Source organism: Bos indicus, chromosome 22, assembly GCF_029378745.1.
Source record: "Bos indicus isolate NIAB-ARS_2022 breed Sahiwal x Tharparkar chromosome 22, NIAB-ARS_B.indTharparkar_mat_pri_1.0, whole genome shotgun sequence".
NCBI lineage: Eukaryota > Metazoa > Chordata > Mammalia > Artiodactyla > Bovidae > Bos > Bos indicus.
The window spans coordinates 13,727,129-13,739,700 of NC_091781.1; the positions used below are offsets into that span (position 1 = coordinate 13,727,129).

The window sequence follows — 12,572 nt, forward strand, 5'->3', positions numbered from 1 at the left end:
GGACTACTTAACCATAAAAAAGAATGAAATAATGTCATTTGCTGAAACATGGATGGATTTAGAGATTATCATACTAAGTAAGTTAAAGAAAAATGATTTGATACAAATCAACTTATTTATAAAACAGAAGCAGACTCAAAGGCATAGAAAAGAAAACTGGTTACCAAAGGGGAAAGGGGAGAGGGAGGGAATAGTTAGAAATAATGGGATTAACATATATACACTGCTGTATATAAAATAGGTAAACAATAAGAATTTACTATATAGTACAACTATATTCAGTATCTTATAACCTATAATGGAAAAGAATCTGAAACTGTATGCCTGAAATGAACATATTTTAAATCAAGTATAATAATAAAGTTTTTAAATTCAAAAACAAATAAAATTGAGATAAAATTAATAAAAATGAAAATAAAAACAAAATTGAAAAAATCAGTCTCTTTGGTAGCTTATATTTTAGCATAAGCTGGAGAAAAAGTTTCTACTTTATGTAGTAGTTTGTTCTTAGAGTAGATAAAGTGAAAATTTGTCTTGAAAAACATTTTTTTCTCCCCTAGAGGATCAGGACTGTACTAGGATTGTGTTACTGACCAAAGATTCTGTGTGAAGTTAGTCATCATTGAGACTAACAACATATACATGTAAAGGATAAAAGCCAAAATTGAATTGTTTCAAGTAGTAAATTCATATTCTCAGACACACATAGTTGGTTTAACTTGCTATATCAGTGATTATCCCAGTGACTCCTTACACATAACATACACATGTAGTGCATAAAAATGCAAAAACTACATAAAAGTCTAGCAAGACAAATGGCTACATGTAGGGAGGGAAATGAAGCATTTAATTTTAATCTCAGAACTTAGAACTTGTAGGGAGGGGGGTGGGGTATACATGAGATAGGTGGATGTAGCTTAAAAGTTGTCTGAGAAAGCAGCCGGTGCTTGGTAGGCCCTTGGGGTAAGCTGGTCACTAGTACAGTGCCTTCTTTGGTGACTATCAGTTTATGCTGCATCAATATTTTCAAGCTATGTATCAAAACTTTAAAACTTAAAAGTTCTTATTTAACCCAGTAGTTGAAGCAATCCTTAGGTGGAAGGGAAATGAAAATAAGAGAATGAATTTATATGCAAAGACATTTTTTCAACTTTGTTTGAATAGCAAGGTAAATAGGAAACACAAACTAGATATTCAGGAATCTGGAGGTGTGGTTATAATATAGACTTATGATAAAGTACAGATAATATTTAGTAAAGAGTCTACAACAAAAGGAACTGACTTTTCTATTTTTGTTAAAAACACCTAATAGTAAATTTAATAGAAAACCAAATATAACAAAATGTCATTATTATAGGAACACCAAAGAAAAATACTGTTTGGCTTCCTTGGTGGCTCAGTGGTAAAGATCGCGCGTGCAGTGCAGGAGCCGCACAAGCCATGGGTTTGATCCTTGGGTCGGGAACATCCCCTGGAGAAGGAAATGGCAGCCCACACCAGTATTCTTGCCTGGAGAATCCCATGGACATAGGAACCTGGTGGGCTGCAGTCCATGGGGTCACAAAGGGTTGGACATGACTAAAGTGACTTTAGTCAAGTTAAGTAGTCAAGCTTACTCCTTGGAAGAAAAGTTACGACCAACCTAGGTAGCATATTGAAAAGCAGAGACATTACTTAACAAAGATCCATCTAGTCAAGGCTATGGTTTATCCAGTGGTCATGTATGGATGTGAGAGTTGGACTGTGAAGAAAGCTGAGCACCAAAGAATTGATGCTTTTGAACTGTGGTGTTGGAGAAGACTCTTGAGAGTCCCTTGGACTGCAAGGAGATCCAACCAGTCCGTTCTGAAGGAGATCAGCCCTGGGATTTCTTTGGAAGGACTGATGCTAAAGCTGAAACTCCAGTACTTTGGCCACCTCATGCGAAGAGTTGACTCATTGGAAAAGACTCTGATGTTGGGAGGGAATGGGGGCAAGAGGAGAAAGGGACGATAGAGGATGAGATGGCTGGATGGCATCACCGACTCGAGGGATGTGAGTCTGAGTGAACTCTGGGAGTTGGTGATGGACAGGGAGGCCTGGCGTGCTGCAATTCATGGGGTCGCAAAGAGTCAGACACGACTGAGTGACTGAACTGAACTGAAAGTGACTTTGCACACACATGTATTATTTTATGGATGAGATAGGGAAGACAGGAAAATAATCAGGAAAATCCTGATTTCCCCTTGCCACAGTTCAGATTTATAATAGCGATTTTTGTACCATGACATTAATGTAGGTGTTTCAGAGGAAGGAGCGAAAGTCTCATTAAATGTTAAGTTTTTTATTGCCCATTTTGAAAAGGCCCCTCCCAGTACACACACACACAGAGATACACACACACACACAGACACACACAGACACACACACACACAGACACACACACACACACACAGACACACACACGCACACACACCCCCTCCCTCCCTCCCTCCCAGGATGGATGGATGGACGAACACACACCACCACCACCCCCCACTTCTGGGAGTAAAAGCAGAAAGGAAACTAGAGTAAGTTGTGATTTAAACATTTTAGTGTTGAATAAAAAGTGCTTAAACAGGAAGATTTGAGGAGACTGTATAAATTTTTAAATGGCAAGGTATTGGTGACAGTTAATAAAAATGCATATGTATGTGCTTTTAGATTTACAAAATAGATTTTACTACAAACTATATTTTTTAAATCCCCGAAAATATATGAAAAGTTTATCAACTTTCTTACTAGATTATTGGAGAAGCGAATTGTTAGCATGAACTGCCAGTAATTTAGTATACTGATTTTATAATAGATGTTTTATTTTTACATAGCCAAGTTACTTTAAATAAGTAGTACTCAAACTTTTTGAAATCCAAGGTAATCAAGATAATTTTGTATTGATAGATGAAATCTGTATTGTGTTACAATTTCCTTGGTCTGGGTTTTGACCGAGGACCACTTTTAGTACAGAAGGTGAAGTGGAGCCTCCAACCATCATTTTGAAGTTAAGCTTTAAGGCTAATCTTTCGTATTTAGACTGTGATATATAAGAAAATATCCTTGTTTTTTATAGCTTCATAACGTACTGATGTATGTAATTTGCTTTAAAATCATCCTGTAGGAAGACACCAATATGGCCTGATACGAACAGTTGTTAAGTATAGGTATTTTGTGCAGTAGAAAGTTGGGTCTGCCTTAGTGCATATTTGAAAATCTTGATAATAAAAAAAAGAAAAACCTAGCATGCTTAGGTGCCCTTGTTAGAAAAACTGAAGAAAAAATTCAGTTGAAGTATTGAATCAATAAGTAATTCAGTACTTATCAGATTGCTAAGTATTCAATAGTAATACTTTGAATAAGGTATGGTTCAGAATGAACTTTATCCTTAGATTGAAATTATATGTATTAGATATAAGATGAATTTTGAGATGTTCTTTATAAAATGTATCGTTAGAAAAAGAACATATATTAAGCAAAAAGAGAAAAATAAAAAAAAGAATGCGTGTGTCCACTACGCCATTAGACTGGGTAAGTTGGTGATCCCCTGGCACCCTCTTTCTTTGTCAGAGCACTCTTGGTGGTGATAAAGCTGGCAGGAAATGAAGCATTCTAAATGTAGGCTATAGTTAGAGGTCACTTGCATCTAGGAACATTTAGTACTTCATTTTTTTCTTTTTGAAAAGCATCATACTCCCTTTATCTTGATCGGTACACAGTGGGCTTTTCCCCATTTTTCTTTCTCATATTTCTTTTTGAAGTGCATGTCAGTTGAAGCCTTGATCCCAAGTTGATTCTCTTGCTTCTTTCCTTATATTCTGTGTTTTTCCTTTATGCTCTATAGTTTTTCACAATTTCAGTTTTTTACTGAACTTAAATTTTTTTTTTAATTTTATATTTGAATATAGCCAATTAACAATGTCGTGATAGTTTCATGTGGACAGCAAAGGGACTCAGCCATTGCATGTACATGTATCCGCTCTCCCTGAACTTTTCATTCTTATTTATTCTCTGCCATCTTTATGAGGGTAATAAAGTGAAACATTGTTTCCCTCCCCACTTTACGCCAGTTTTAAAGTTCTGAAGTTCTGTTTCTCTGGAGTCTTTTTTTCAGGAAGTCTTTGCTAAGCCTTAGTTGATTAGGCACTCTAGGCCCTTAATGATTGGCAGGGTGTAGTGGAGGCAAGCCAACCCTTGGCTGAAAGCTCTGCCTAGAGGAAGAATAAGGAAAGCTTTTTGTTGAGGCAAGATTCTGCCCTAGTTTTCTGGTCAGTATATTCAGTTGTTTAGTAAAGATTCTCAGGTTTTAGGTAAGTCTAGATTTGTCTGAAGAATAGTGTGAGGGTGAATTAGTATATACTGCTGCTTATGTATATACTTGTTTTCATTCCTACTTCTACTTTTTACTTCTCTACTTTCTGATTGACACTTGGCCTCCCACACTTCAGAGGGCTGCCATAAAGAGTAAAAATAATGTTTATGTGTGTTGCATACTGTGTAAGTTTGAAAGTGCTAGAATAAAATTGTACTAAGAAGTCTCCAACATACAAACTCATATATTGTAAGTTTGGAACAAAGACATGAAAATGTCTTTTCCATAATGACATTGGAAATCATGGTCAGGTTACTAGGTCAGCCCACATACATTTTACCCAGTAACACGGCTAATATGTTTTGCTTTTGTATCAAGAAAAAAAACACTATAAAATGTTTTTTCTTAATGCCAGATATATCAAAGCACTTCTTAAACTGTGGCAACTGTAGATTTGAGTAGTTGGTTTCTGAGCCCTGTGGCATTGGCCAGAGGAGGAGCTCAGTGTGGAACATATAAGTCCCCTTCCCTAGTAATATATTGGGAGCTAGAATGGGGAACCCATTTTTTCCAAGGGGTGGGAAAGAAATGGTTAAATAACCAGTCTCAGATAGGCAAAAGATAAGGAGCTAAAATACAGCCAGAAGTGGACAAAGAACCTAGGTTTCTTCCATCATTGTATTTCTTACCATGTGGTTTACAGATTGCTTTCTGCATACTAGAATGTTCATTAAAAATGCAAGTTTCTACACCCCAGTCCCATCCTATTGAATGGAAACATGGAACACATAATCCTGCTTAGTACTTGATTTTAAAATATAGGTTTCTTATTGACAGGAATAACTTTGTTAATTTCTGACCTTCATTTTGCCTTCTAAGTAAACTGTCGATTGTTTCTACTGTGGATGATAAAAATAATTGTATCCACAGCTCTTGTCACCTTTAGGTGTCAAGTGATCTTTGTGGTTATAAAAATCCAGTTTTGGAAGAGCAATTCCAGGATAATCAACACATACTTCCTTTACCTAAGACAGAAAATAGGACTTTAAAGTAAGTTTCCAACTGCATTAAACACATTTAAACTTTTTGTACATTGATAAAAAACACAGTTCACATTTAAATATCTAGTCCACATTGGTAATTTACATCTAATATTTAATTTGTAGTACAAAGTGAACTTGTTAAGGGACAGACTTTGTAATGAAGGAAATTTTGTTAGGAATATCTGGAGACCATGAGCTCTTAAACTGGTCTCATTTGCAAATAGCTGCGTAATTCAGCATTTTCCTGAATATTACACAAAAAAGCCAAAATGCAAACATAAAATTAGATGCTAAGATTTTTAATATATATGTGAATGATTTTTATATTGATGAAAGTATTCCAGACAGTAATACTTGTGTTTATAATAAATTGTTGCTATAAATTTGAACTTAGAAAAGTTTAGAAAATGGTGCTTCTAATTTTGTGTTACAGACTAATTTGAAAAGTAATGTTACTTCTTAGTAAACCATCTGAAATGTGTTCTGATCCAGTCACCGCAGTCTGCTTTATGATGCTATTTTAGATGACATTGTATTATATCAGGAGACAGTAACAGTTGACTTGTTCAGTGAAATTTGGTGTTTTAAAAATCCCATTGGACCTCTGTTGTCCAAAGATGACCTATGATTTTTTTTTTTGTGAAAGAAGTTAAAAAGGGAGAGGAGAGGACTTTTGAAACCCAAGGAAGGGTTGATTTTGAATAGCCTTTCCCCCCTGGCTTTCATTACTAGAGTGCTTATACTTTCTTTGTATTTATACTGAAAAAGAGGTGCTTATTACAGTTTAAGTGAAAACTTAAAAGTTTGGCAGTGATAGAGCTGTGGTTGAAGTATGTAGAGGAGATCATAATGTCTGTGTTTCACTATATCACATGGTAAAAGAGGATTTGGGGCTTTTTGTGGATGTAGTCCGTGATGTTTGACAGACTATCCTAGTGACTTATAAGTATTAAAGTAAACAATTTTAAATACTAATGACTTTGATTAACTCTTTTAGGGTCTCTGAAGTACACCATACTACCTTTTTGAAAATCTTGCGTGGACAATGGCTACCCAAGGTTTGTATTGTAGTCTTCAGTTACTGAAACTGGGGCTCTGCTTCGTTGCCATTAACCCAGTCTGGCTCAGATTCCCCTGCTTTCCTCTCTCCCTGCTTACTTGTCAGGCTACCTTTTGCTCCATTTTCTGCCCACTTCTCCTAATGGCTTGGTGAAATAGCAAACAAGCCACCAGCAGGAATCTAGTCTGGATGACTGCTTCTGGAGCCTGGATGCAGTACCATTCTTCACTGATTCAGTGAGTAACTGTTAGGTGGTCTCCTAAGAGTATAGATTTTTCATCCCTGAGCTGATCTGATGGCCATCATTCTGTTATCCTTCGCTGTCTTTCAGACTTTATTTCTGAAAAGATTTCAGTGGGTCATATCACAGATTTTTATTTTCAAATTGAGATAATATTTTCCTGGTAGTAATATTGATGCTGTTTGATTTTTTTTTTTTTTTATAGCTGATTTGATGGAGCTGGACATGGCCATGGAGCCAGACAGAAAAGCAGCCGTCAGTCACTGGCAGCAGCAGTCTTACCTGGACTCTGGAATCCATTCTGGTGCCACCACCACAGCTCCTTCTCTGAGCGGTAAAGGCAATCCTGAGGAAGAGGATGTGGATACCACCCAAGTCCTGTATGAGTGGGAACAGGGGTTTTCTCAGTCCTTCACTCAAGAACAAGTAGCTGGTAAGAATATTATTACCTTACTCAAAGTTAGAGTGCAGTTTTGAGAACTGCATAGTTACTCTTATAAAAGTTAGCATGCAACAGCTTAAATAAAACAGCGTGGTAAAGAAAAGGGAGTGATTGCAGCATCAGCTTGACTGTTGGGGTTAATGCTGAGCTATGGAGATCTGACTGTTGAATTCACCTTTTCCAGATATTGATGGACAGTATGCAATGACTCGAGCTCAGAGGGTGAGAGCTGCTATGTTCCCTGAGACGCTAGATGAGGGCATGCAGATCCCATCTACACAGTTTGATGCCGCTCATCCCACTAACGTCCAGCGTCTGGCTGAACCATCACAGATGCTGAAACATGCAGTTGTAAACTTAATTAACTATCAAGATGATGCAGAACTTGCCACACGTGCAATCCCTGAATTGACAAAACTGCTGAATGATGAGGACCAGGTAAGTAGAGACATGGCCAACTTTTTAATCTGCTTTGAAGGAAACTCCCAAGGAAATAGTCTTAAAATGTGTACCTTACTTCAGTATTTGAAAACTGAAAACTAATGTTTCTTAATTCTTGTATATTATAGGTGGTGGTTAATAAGGCTGCAGTTATGGTCCATCAGCTTTCTAAAAAGGAAGCTTCGAGACACGCCATCATGCGTTCTCCTCAGATGGTGTCTGCTATCGTACGCACCATGCAGAACACAAATGACGTGGAGACAGCTCGCTGCACTGCTGGGACCTTGCACAATCTTTCCCACCATCGTGAGGGCTTGCTGGCCATCTTTAAATCTGGGGGCATTCCTGCCCTGGTGAAGATGCTCGGGTAAGAAAACATGGTCAGAATGCTCCAAGCTCAGGAGGAGGAGAGTGCAATCACACCATTTCTGATGAGACTTTTTTCCTTCTTCCCAGTTCACCAGTGGATTCTGTATTGTTTTATGCCATTACAACTCTCCACAACCTTTTATTGCATCAGGAAGGAGCTAAAATGGCCGTGCGTTTAGCTGGCGGGCTGCAGAAAATGGTTGCCTTGCTCAACAAAACGAATGTTAAATTCTTGGCTATTACAACAGATTGTCTTCAGATTCTAGCTTATGGCAATCAAGAAAGCAAGGTAAAAGAATTATTCTGAATGTGGTTGTCACGGAGCCTTGGAGACCCCCAGTGTCATGTCCTTCTACAGATTTTTGCAGATTTATTGTATGCCTTATACTCTGTATGTATCTCAGAGAAGTTGGACATCTCTGTTTTACTGTTTGAGTTGGTGTGTACACTGTACTAGGTGATAGGGACATAGCATGCAGGCTGTTCTTAAAGCTTTCATTGTCGGGTGGAAGAGAGACATTGAAATAATAAGCTGCTTTATTTAGTTCAAGTTTTAGGAGGAAGTAGAAGGGCTATATGAGAGCATGTAAATGAACCAGACCCTTTTTTGAGGGTTTATGCAGATTTCTTGGAGAAAGTGATGGATGAGTTCAGCTCATGGATGAAAAGGGATTGACTAAGGTGAATGAAGGTTAGGGAGAGGAAATGGCATCTGTGACAGTTCTCCTGAGGGAGGGAGGACCAGATGAGGTTTGGAAATTCAGGAAATACAGAGAGTAAGGAAGAGAAGGGGTGTGAGATAAGACTGTTGAGATAGGGCAGATCCTGCAGGGCTTAGTGGAACATGTTAAAAGAATAATGGGAAACAGTTCTTAGCAGAAGCACACAGTGAAAAGATTTGTCTTTGGAAATCGGGGTAGAGTCAGGAGGTGGGGTATGCAGGGAAGGAAAGGTGGGGATAAATATTTAATGCTGTCTCTTTTTGAGGTGGATATGATGAGGAAAGGCAAAGAGACAAAGCATATATTAGGAATGTTTATTAATAAGTGCCCATTCTGGTTCAGATTTCCATGCAACAAATCAGCCGTGACATAACTTTCATATCTGGGCATTACTGTTCACAACAACATGGATTTTGTTTTTTTTTCCTTTTACTATGATCAGTGTGGGAAGAATAATACTGGGCCAGTTTATATATTTTTGGGAGAACTGAGGTACACGAATGTGAGTGAAATTTTGTAGCAGCAGGGCTTAAATATGACCCCAGTCTGGGGGTCTAGTTAATGACGACCAGGTGTACATTTATGTCACTACGCTGCTGAGATTCTTGTATAATAAAGTCAGTTGGTAATAAAGGCTTTTCTCGGGCATTTGATCAAGATTCCATGATTAACAATATATACACATCTTTCTAGCTCATCATCCTGGCTAGTGGTGGACCTCAAGCTCTAGTGAATATAATGAGGACCTACACTTATGAGAAGCTACTGTGGACCACAAGCAGAGTGCTGAAGGTGCTGTCTGTCTGCTCCAGTAACAAGCCGGCTATTGTAGAAGCTGGTAAGTGTACTTGGCTATTCTGAGTTCTCATGCGTGCAGCATATGTAGTTCTCATTAGATTGCCTTTCTTAGGAAAAGGGTGATCAAACTGACCTTCACAGGCTGAAAGTAATGGTTGTATTCAGCTTGAAGCCAAAGTTGCATTCAGACAAAGGACGTGTTCTGCTTGACACCTTCTTTGGTGCTGTTCAAGCCTAGTTCAGGCAGAGATCATATTACCAAAAACAATGGCTGATAATAGGCTTGATAACAGCTATTCCAGAAATACCTGAAATGTATTTGTTTAAAAAAAAATACAGATTTTTAGGCTTACTTAATCAGAATTCCTGGAGTATTGAAGTGACAAGAGAGTCAATAATAGCTGGAAATGCATGGGACTGGAGGCCTAGGAATCTCGATTATAAGAAGTTTCCCATTGGGGAGGGAGGTGGGAGGGGTTTCAGGATGGGGAACACATGTGCACCCATGGCTGATTCATGTCAGTATATGGTGAAAACCACTATAATATTGTAAAGTTAATTAGCCTCAAATTAAATTAAAAAAAATTTCCCAGGTTATTCTGATGCTCATTTATTCTGAAAATATTCAGCCCCTGTGTTTCAAGCTGGTATGCAGTGGGCAACAAAATAGGTATGGTCCCCGTATTTATTCTTGTATAATAAAATCAGGCTGGTGAAGGAGACAGAAATATGCAAAAAGATGGGGTGATTACAAACTGGAATGTGTTACGAGAGAAATGAACAGCAAATAGTGATACAGAGTTAATGGGGCAGGAATGTCCTTCTGTAAGAGGCGGACGTTAAATGAAATCACAGAATGAGAAGGCTTCATGTGTATGAGAAGTAAGGAGTAAGTGCAATCCAGATGGTCCTAAAGGTAGGAAAGAAATCGCTGCGTTCTAGGTGCTGAAGAGGAAGTCTGTGTAACTAGAACCTAGTGAGTAGTGGGATGAATAGCTCAGGATGACGGTGATGGGCCAGAGCCAGGCAGGCCTGTGTTGTGCCAGACTTTCTAGGTCCCTGGATGATGTTTATTCGTGCTTTATTGCAGCTTTGGAAACACAGGTGTTGAATGCTTAGGTCCATTTGAGATGAAGTGCAAATCCTAAAGGGTTCCTGAAGGTTATGCTAAAGAATTCAGTCTTTATCTTATAATGAGAAGCTGTTGTTGGCTACAGCATCACAGTGAGGTGTTTGGAATATTAATATTAGCATCATGTGACAGTTTGACCAAAGGCAAGCAGACCAGGCTTCTGGGATGTGTTACACACTTTTAGGAATGAAATCATTTGATATTAAAAATATGTAGCAAAGGATGAATGTTATTTAGGGAGTTGATATCTGTGAAGTGACTAAAAGGTCAGTAGGTAGCTGGAAATGTTTGCTTCTGGAATGCTAGGGAAGACTGGGTGGGGACAGAGATTAGGGAGTTCCTTTCTTAGTGGATGCGGGTAAGGGCTGTAGGGAAGTCAGGGGGCTGCCTCAAAGCCATCTTCACCCTGGGCTTGCTCAATCAGAATATGTGTGTGTTTAAGTCTCTGCAGGCAGTTCTGAGAGGCATCTGGAATTAAGATCCACTCTCTTAGAGTTGATGGTTCTAGTAGAGGGAGAGAAGGGAGACAGGAACCAAGTCGTTTTGAAACTACTGAGCATCAGCCTTGTGCACTCTGTTAGCAGCTGGAGCTACTATGAGGAAGGCACCAGATAGGGAGGGTCTGGTCTGAGTGGTGGGCTCCATTATAGCTGTGGAAAATGCTGTGAAGGAAAAGTACAAAGTGTGTGAGAATAGCAGCAAGTTGACCCAGTCTAATTGAGGAAATAAAACAGACCTGAAAAGATAAACAAGGAGACAAGGGAACTACATCCCACTGCATTTGGGTAAAGAACCTGCCCGCCAGTGCAGGAGACATGAGACACAGGTTCGATTCCTGAGTGGGGAAGATCCCCTGAAGAAGGAAATGGCAGCCTACTCCAGTATTCTTGCCTGGGGAATTCCATGGATGGAGGAGCCTGGTGGGCTACAGTTCATAGAGTTGCAAAGAGTTGGACACAACTCAAGTGACTTAGCATGCATAGCATTGCATGGCTGACCTAACCTAATTGAGGAAATAAAACAGATCTGAAAAGATAAACAAGGAGACAAGGGAAAGCATATCCCACTGCATTTAGAAGTGATTTCAATGGGAGAGAGATGGTGAAGTTAAGCTAGCCAGTGTGTGGGGAATCGAGCTTCCATTTAGACTCCTCTACAGTGTAAACGTCCTTCATTAGGGTCCTAAACAATAGGAGGTTGTGAATCTTTGAAGAGCATCTTTTGCCTTTAATACAGTCCCCAGAGTAAGCATTCTGGTGCTGCCTTTTTAGACTGTTTCCACCCTGTGAGTTTACATTAGCTCCTTCAGGGATTTGCTCGGATGGCACCTTCACAGTCAGGTGTCCTGGTTACCCTACTTTAAATTGTAGCCCCCTCTTTTGTCTTTGTTGTTTGTACACTAACACCATTTGACATATAGTTTTAGCTTTCTAATAGTATATTTGTTTATTTTGTGCTTGCAACTAGACCACAAGCTCTATGAAAGTATGATTTTTAGACTGTTTGCCTCACTGATACAGCTCCAGTGCAAAACAGGGCCTGGTATTAAATAATCTTGAAATGACTGGATGAAAGGAAATAAGTAATAGGACTATTACTTACAGGGAGACTGTGGAGATAATGATGGCTTTTCCACACAGGGAAGAAACAATAGATGCATAACACAAGTTGTCACTAGCTGAGGTGAACTAGAAAAGAGGGAAACTGAGCAGCATTCTAGAAAATGAAAGAAAATAAAGGACTTAGATGGAGGGGATACGCTTTGGCAACAAAGAAGGATACCCTCTGAGACTAAAGAAGACACTTAGTACTGATAGAAATTGTGAGCTAATGGCCATCACCTTAGATGCTTTTTAATCTTTTTAGGTGGAATGCAAGCTTTAGGACTTCACCTGACAGATCCAAGTCAGCGCCTTGTTCAGAACTGCCTTTGGACTCTAAGGAATCTTTCAGATGCTGCAACTAAACAGGTACATTCAGAGTAAATTGGTGCCTTACTG

General features: G+C 38.9%; 1 protein-coding gene across 4 annotated transcripts in view; it reads left to right on the forward strand.

Annotated features, from left to right (window-relative positions):
* The window catches only part of CTNNB1 (catenin beta 1), a 48,779-nt gene that overhangs the window by 26,930 nt on the left and 9,277 nt on the right, over positions 1-12,572 (forward strand). For all 4 annotated transcript variants that reach the window (XM_019984492.2, XM_019984489.2, XM_019984490.2 and 1 more), the window contains exons 2-8: positions 6,365-6,425; positions 6,874-7,101; positions 7,295-7,548; positions 7,680-7,918; positions 8,008-8,209; positions 9,336-9,480; positions 12,439-12,542. In XM_019984492.2, coding sequence (XP_019840051.1) covers positions 6,413-6,425; positions 6,874-7,101; positions 7,295-7,548; positions 7,680-7,918; positions 8,008-8,209; positions 9,336-9,480; positions 12,439-12,542 — 1,185 coding nt within the window. In that variant the 5' untranslated portion in view covers positions 6,365-6,412. The remainder of the gene's footprint in view (positions 1-6,364; positions 6,426-6,873; positions 7,102-7,294; positions 7,549-7,679; positions 7,919-8,007; positions 8,210-9,335; positions 9,481-12,438; positions 12,543-12,572) is intronic.